This window comes from Siphateles boraxobius, unplaced genomic scaffold (assembly GCF_051911475.1).
Source record: "Siphateles boraxobius isolate OS27281-9 unplaced genomic scaffold, OSU_SipBor_1 8, whole genome shotgun sequence".
In the NCBI taxonomy this organism is placed as follows: Eukaryota; Metazoa; Chordata; class Actinopteri; order Cypriniformes; family Leuciscidae; genus Siphateles; species Siphateles boraxobius.
This window is the reverse complement of record NW_027509208.1, coordinates 2,599,990-2,607,500: the sequence shown is the minus strand read 5'-3', so window position 1 is coordinate 2,607,500 and position 7,511 is coordinate 2,599,990. Positions and strand designations below refer to the sequence as shown.

Genomic DNA, 7,511 nt, shown 5'->3' with positions numbered 1-7,511 from the left:
TGATTTTTCGTGTGATTTTGTGAAAAGTCCTATTCCTTTAATTTAAATATATTTAATTGTAATTGGAAAGATCTAAAATAACTGTGCTAGTATAAGAACTAGCCTTACCATTTCTATGATTTTCATGATCAAGGCTCAACATGCAGTACGTAAACAGTGAGAACAGCAAGCCGCTTTACTGTACGTACACTGAGATCAGGAGGTGAGTGAGTACTTTGACATTGATTTCCTATCCTGTCATTTGTCCCAGCAGAACAAAGCATCCGCAGCTAAGATGTGTGGCAGGAAGAAAGTCTATAAATAGGCCTTTGCTGTATGCGTCTGAATAAAAATAACCTCTAAACTTAAAGTGTACGTATAGCGCACACTCCATTCATTGTCTCAGACAACAGTGTCACACATTGTTTTCTGCAGAGCATCCATCTTCTGCCAAATCCTTTAAAAAGGGACAGTTCACCCTAAAATGAAGATTCTGTCATTGTTTACTCACCCTTGGTTCCAACCTTTTTGTCCTGTCAAAGATAAAGGATTTTGGTAACACTCTATTATAATACATTATAAAAGTATTTTAATGCATTAATTGTGCTTTGTAATGCACCTTTATAATGTGTTGAATGGTCTCAAGATTAATTGTTATCGCAGTTTTAATACATTATAATAATTATCTATTCATTGTTACACCTTTAGAAAGTATAATGCGTTAAAACACATGTAAAACACTGGTAACAAGGAATCTGCAAAAATATATATAATGCATTTTAGCATTATATTTTAGCATTATATGCATTTAGTTACAATTATTTATGAAAAGATATACAGTATAACGCATTACAATGTACATTATGAATACCTTTATAATGCAGTATACATAAAGTAAAGTGTTACCAGAATTTTTTATTTAGCTCATAGTGACCATGTCAGTCTAAAAAGTACCAAAGGACACCATAAAACTAGTCCAAACGACTTAAGCACTATATTCCAAGACTTCTGAAGCCATACTTTAAATTTGTGTGAGGAACAGGCGCCAGTTTAATCTGAGTATCATCCACAAACTTGAATCCATTGTCACTTCGCCAACCAAACAGAGCCACCCCGGGGACCCCGCAGCACATTGTGATGTGCCGTGTAGAGTGTCAACATTCATCTTCACCGGCGGGACAAAATCTATTTCTCAGATTGTCCTTCCTGTGAAGCTCAAATGCAAAGCATAGTAAATCACAGGTCCTCTGGTACTCTGCAAAGAGCTCAAAATCTAGTGGTCAGGGAGCAATTAATCTTCCACGCTGGGCTAGCTTTACAATAAGACATCTGAGGGGTCCAGATCATTAGGGACACCGTAAATGGCTGGCTGAAGCTTAAGAGGTCAGTATACAGAACAGCACCGAGCATTATTACCTTTGATCCACAAGCTCCACAAGGACATTCATGATCATAAAATCCTACACTACAGTCAGTCTCTCTACTGACAATGTTGCAGTCTTCTTCAATTGGGAAGCTACATGTAATTGTTGGTTGATTATTCCATTGCGTTGCTACAATAACCAAACCCAACGCAGAGAGTAAGAAGAAGCTGTAAGCAGTTATTCTCCGCAGGTTGTAATTGTGCTTTTGTATCCCGTATATACTTGCTTTGAGAGAATCATGATTCTACCTCCATGGGAGAAAACAAATCGACGTATTTAAATCCGAAGCTAATTAGTTCCGCTCAGTTGCGGGTTGTGACAGTCATCACCTAAGGGCATCTAATCCAACCTAGACAGGTGTAAAATCTAAGGGTGTTTTTAACACCTGCGAGATGTGTTGAGTTTGGAGTTCGTTAAATTTCCAAGTTTGTTTTAGCTTGCTAGATTGTGTTCCCAGGGGTACACAAAAATAACACAGCAGAAAGAACATAGCACTGTTGGAAATTAATGACTGTTCCTTATTATTCTCCCCAAATCTAAATCTGCAGATTAAAATGTTCCTTTAGATTCACACTGCAATAATTGATGCAATGACAGGTGTTTGCTATCTAATATCACGTTTGGATTTACTACATTATTAATACTGGAATAAGCTTCAGTCAAGCATGTGTATTATATGGAGGAGACCAGATTTTTCATTGATCATCAAGTCACCAATAAAATTATACAAAAATAAACAAAATATCATAAAACTCAAATATTGAAATAAATGTATTTTTTTATATTATTCTTCATCTCTCTGCTTATACACTTGGATGCACGATATACGATTGGATGCACGATATGTGACGTCAACAACAAACAATATGTGGAAAGTGTTCTCTCTGTTTCATTTTGCTGTCCTAACCAAACACAATTACATAGTAAGTTGGATATTGTTACTTGCATAGCATTGCATTTTTATTGTTTTCGTTTTTTCTGTTGATGAACCACTAGGTGAGAAATTATAGCTTTAGTGTAAGTTCTACCAGGAAGACTATAATGCCACGTCATTCATTCATAAGGTATGGCCAAATAATCACTGCTTGACATTTGGAGTATATAAGTACTAAATTCTCTGTTTTTCGTTCGCAGTTGATGAAGCTCATGTTCCCTACCACCACCAGGTTGGTCCCTGTCCATCCGTCAGGGGTAGACTTCGCCCCTGCCTTCATCTTCAGGCAGGATCAGCCAAATCTGCATCCCCCAGGACTTGGACCGAGGACGGGGCCTACACCAATGAACTTTTCTATACAACTAGACATGAATCATTGTAGCTCACTACCACCTGTCAATATTTTATATATACCATGGTATAAATACCATGTAAACGTTCATCTGCCCTCTGAGTCTTTATGTTAAAACCACTGCTCTACATCAATGTCTTCCAGCACACCATGACTGTTCTATGTAAAAGTGCCAACAATTTACTCAGACATTCAAGGGTCTATCATAAGTGGAACATTAACTATACAATCAGATTATATACCATGATATATAATCAGATTTGCAGATCATGTTAATGCTACATCAATTTTCATTCATTTTAACTTGACATTCTTTACCATCGTTTTGGATTTCAGGCAAACATTGAAAGATTTTCCATTGTATCACAAAAATGTTGGCCTCTAATTATCTTCCATTTCTATTCCTTATATCACAAATTCTCCTTCTGTAACGATGAAGCCCATTGTTGCAAAAGCACTGACCCTGATGACTGCTGTGGAAAACAATTACACCCCCCCTCCCCACCACCACCTCCTGAGGAATCACACAGCAATTATAATAACCCTACATGCAATCTGTGAACAAAGCCGCACTTACCCATGGCAAAAAAGGGGATCCCAAGCAGCGTAGAGTTAAATTTCCCATCAGAGATGAAAAAAATCCCAGCTGCCGTCACGTTGGCGATGCATATGGTGAGGACACCCAACAGGCCCAGGAAGGGTTTCCCGCGCAAGCAGTCCCGCATAGAGCTGGAGATGGTGGCTGCCAGGAGCACCAGCACCAAGCTGACCAGTACCTCGCTCTTGGCCAGTACTCCTGTTTTGTGGAAGTCCCGCCATAAGCTGAAGGACGTAAGCGACTGAATTTGCAGCTCCTCGCTGTCTGTAGCCAGCTGGTGCACCAGCTTACAGAATTCACTCTCCCACTTTTCAGCAATGATGTCCTGCACCACTGGGCCAAGGTTACGGAGGTAGTAGGTGATTTGGATGGCGCGAGCAAACTTGACCTGTTGGTCCCGGCTATTTGCGGACACAGCCACGCCGCCCAGCTGATGGCCAATAAAGGACACCCGACCATCCTAGGACCAAAACAAACCGGTTGATAAAGGAAACTGTTATGAGTGAAATCCCGTTTGAACACAATCTAACAAGTGTACTTTGCAATCAGTGTAAATCAACTGCCGTCCGAAAATGTTAATTTGTACTCTAGTGTACAATGTTAATTTGACCTGTTATTCCGAATGTTAATGTTAAATGTTAATTTGACCTGTTATTCCGAAAATGAATAATTGGTATGCTTGGAACATCTGAGGATTGAGATCTGTAGTACTGGCTGCTGGAAGAAATAGCAATAGCAGCCATGTACCGATTATAAAACAGTTTAAAATTGCAACTTTAATCCATATATCTTAAATATAATATATAATAAAAATGAAATACGTCCTATAAAATCATATATCTCTGGTTAATAAACCAATATACATTTTACACTATAAATTTGTAAACTGCACAGTTCAGAGTTTTCCTACTCAAACTCCTGGCTGCTTAATCTTAATATTAATTCCACATTATAATCATATTTGACTTGCAAAATCAGCAAACCAGTTAATAAGCAGCTTTATTGGTGTGGATTTGTTCTGGTATTTGAATGGATTTTACACACTTAAACAATGTATTAAAATTGTAAAAAAAAAAAACTTTCTCGAAGAAGCAGTGTGAACTAAGTGTCTTTTAGCTAAATGTCAGACAAGCAAAACAGGCCAGAAGAAAACACAAGCTTGCCACATGCAAACCACAGCATGAAGCTGGATTAAGGTGTTAAGACAATCTCCACCGTTGAACAGCATCAGTTTTGAACCAATAGAATACAGAATGAATAAAATCCAGAGTAGATTGAAAGTTATTGTATTTTGCTCAGTAGTCCCAACATTTCAGCGTTCAATAATGAGCTGGACAGTACATCACCCTGTGCTGAGTGAGTGATGCAGCCTTGGATGCAGAAATACAGCCGTGAGATGTTCTGAAAAAGACTGCCACAATATGAATGAGCTCTTGTAGAGGCCACAGTGAGCGCCTCATTCACACGGATCGTGCTCCTACTCCTACTCCTACTGATGTAAGCTTGGAAAAACAATGGCTTGCTGCACTGTTGTGTTTTATTTAGTCTTACGTCTGTGGGTAGTGCAACATTTTGATGAAGACTGTTTTAGGTCTAAAATATTCAGTCTCAGTTAAGATCATTTGAAATGTAACAATGTGCAATACACTGCAAGAATTGACTCTGTGCTACTGTTGATCATGAAAATTTAAAATAGAAACCTTGACAGAATTATGTTCACGTTTTTATGATCAAAATTGGCCATACAAACATACTACTACATACTAATGTTCATTCTATTTGATAAATTCCAAATTTAGATTATTGATGAATATAAGCACTTTACAAGCATTTCTCATATAAACACACCTTACAGTATGCTCACATTTCAGCACTGGTCTTCCCAGCCCTGGGGCCTGAGATAATAATAATAATAATATGGTTTCACTGTTTTCCAAAAAACTGTTGTTGGTTTATTGTCATATTCATAAACTTGTTGTCTTTTGATAGCATGTGTTTGTTCCTCTAAAATGATCAGTTTTGATATGAGTGTAGTGTTTTAAGGCATTTTAAGGCATTTTTGTTCCATAAATGATTATCCAAACACTCAAAGAAACCATACAAATAAATGGGAAATTTGCTTTTAAAAACTTTTTTTGAGTGAATAAAACTTAACAGCAATTTAAATAAATAATTGTTAGTAGCTCCTGTAATTCCAATTAACTCAATATTTGAATTATCTGTTTCATGTTTAATAATTTGTTTTAATGCAGTTCATCTGATTGATAGCCTACTAGATTCTAAACAGTTGTTTAATTAATACTATATTACTGCTTATCTGTTGCCATAATTGTATTTATTAGATATAGTGCTCAAGGAAGGTCCGTCCTCTGACATATCTGTTGTGAAAAAAATGAAGATAAAAGTCTAGATTCTGCAAGTGTTTTTTAGTGTACATTGCATCACCAGTCTCAAAGTGCAGTGCTGGAGAACTATGCAGCTGATTCAGATGTTGCACATACTAGAACACAGTAGCACCGGGTCAATTCATAATTCTGAGCGTTTCGTAATGTTTTATGAGGCACAGTCGCAATATGCCGAGCTCCCTTTTTGCAGTTTCATTGTTGCAATGTCGATCCATCGCACACAAAGGCTGCGTCTCAAAGCCCTCGAAAAAACCCGCTGTTTCGTTAGGCGGCTCGCGCAGGTTTTGAAGCACACAGCCGCTGTACTCCAGACAATATATGTCTCTTACCTTTAACGTTGTATTCGGATAGCTCACGGGGACCTTGGAAAAAGTGCTGTTAGACAGAACAGCTAAGCGAATGTCTTCGAATATGGTGATGATATCATCCAAGAGGCATCTCTTGTCCCGGTGGCTCAGAACACAGAGATGCGCGAAAGTGTAATTGAAGCCTTTATAATTGACACGCATATCCAGGACCTTCTTGTGCACCTGGAGCACCTGCTCGGCCAGTTCCAGGATATTTCCCCCGGATTTGGCAAGTAGAATGAGTCTGCCATATCTGCCGGGGGTGTGCAGGTCCGAGTACAGCTTGTGCTTGGACTGGTCGATGGGGAAGAGGCTGTTGGCGAGACTCCTCTCGATCTTTGCGAGGCTGTGCGTCGGGGCGACCAGGATCTCCAGGTCCGTTTCGGGCTTAAACCGGCTCAGCACCGTGGATCCGAAAATAATGGTCAGGACTGCGGGGACGGTGAGGAAAAACACCGGATGCCTACTCACGAACAAACCCAGCCAGTAGAAAGAAGCTTTCAGCCCTCTGTGTATCACTTGCCGCAGCATCCTCCTCCAGATCCAGCTTGCAGCAGATGATGCCCCGGTTCTTCCTATGAAGCACATGTGACATGTGGCTCCAGTTCAGTCAATCCGTATGAGAATACTCACTACACCTGTGAAGCACTGCAGCGATTTGCAACAAGACAGTCAGATATTGATCACTATAGAGGCTTTTTGGTTCCATCCCTCCCCCTGATGTGTGACTGTTTCCCTCGCTTCTTCTGCTGCATTATAAGCCAGCAGCCCCTGTCTGATGTGCATGTGTGCTTAATTCGGACTATTCGATCGGAGGCGCCTGATTTATGGGCTTGATTGTAACCATGTGCTGCTGTGTTCATGGAAGGAGGCACGACGGGGAAATACTGGCTTGGTGGGTGGGGGCTAATTTTAAGAACACGCGCGATTCAAAGCCCTTGCTGATCGTGGTCTCACCTCTTGAAATAGCCACTCGATTACTAATGAATGAGACATTCCCATCTTAAAGAAAGGGTGGCAGTCCACACACAATGCCAAATGCAGTTTCGGCGCAGAAACGATAAAACAATTGCCTAATGTTGACCTAAATATACGTGGCTACTCATTTAAAGTCCTTCGAAGTTTGCTGATGAAGTGACTTGGCTATTTATCACGAACGAAACTTATCTATCACCATTAAATCAAAAGTGGCCATTTTTATTTTATGGAACATTGCAGTAGCCTATTTATTATAAATGATTTATCCTTGCATATCATTGTTTTTATTATTATTATTTATGTTCCCTGCAATCTTTAATCAAAATAACTTCCCATCCCTCTTGCAACAACTCTTCTCTGATGACGTGTTTACTGACGCAAGGGCGGGACAACCATGTCACTTACTCTAATACTTAAGTGAAAGTTAGCCAAATATTGCATTATTTATAGCATAAGCATTTATATTTACACGTTTAAACAGCGCTTTCACACGT

The 7,511-nt window shown here is 39.3% G+C and overlaps 1 protein-coding gene across 1 annotated transcript in view; it reads right to left on the bottom strand.

Annotated features, from left to right (window-relative positions):
- Positions 1 to 6,795, bottom strand: part of ptchd4 (patched domain containing 4) — a 26,987-nt gene extending 20,192 nt beyond the window's left edge. Inside the window, exons 1-2 of the mRNA XM_077220178.1 lie at positions 6,022 to 6,795; positions 3,267 to 3,747 (exon numbers count right to left, since the gene is read on the bottom strand). Of these exons, the coding sequence (XP_077076293.1) occupies positions 3,267 to 3,747; positions 6,022 to 6,627 (1,087 nt within the window). The 5' untranslated portion in view covers positions 6,628 to 6,795. The remainder of the gene's footprint in view (positions 1 to 3,266; positions 3,748 to 6,021) is intronic.
- Positions 6,796 to 7,511: the final 716 nt, after the last annotated feature.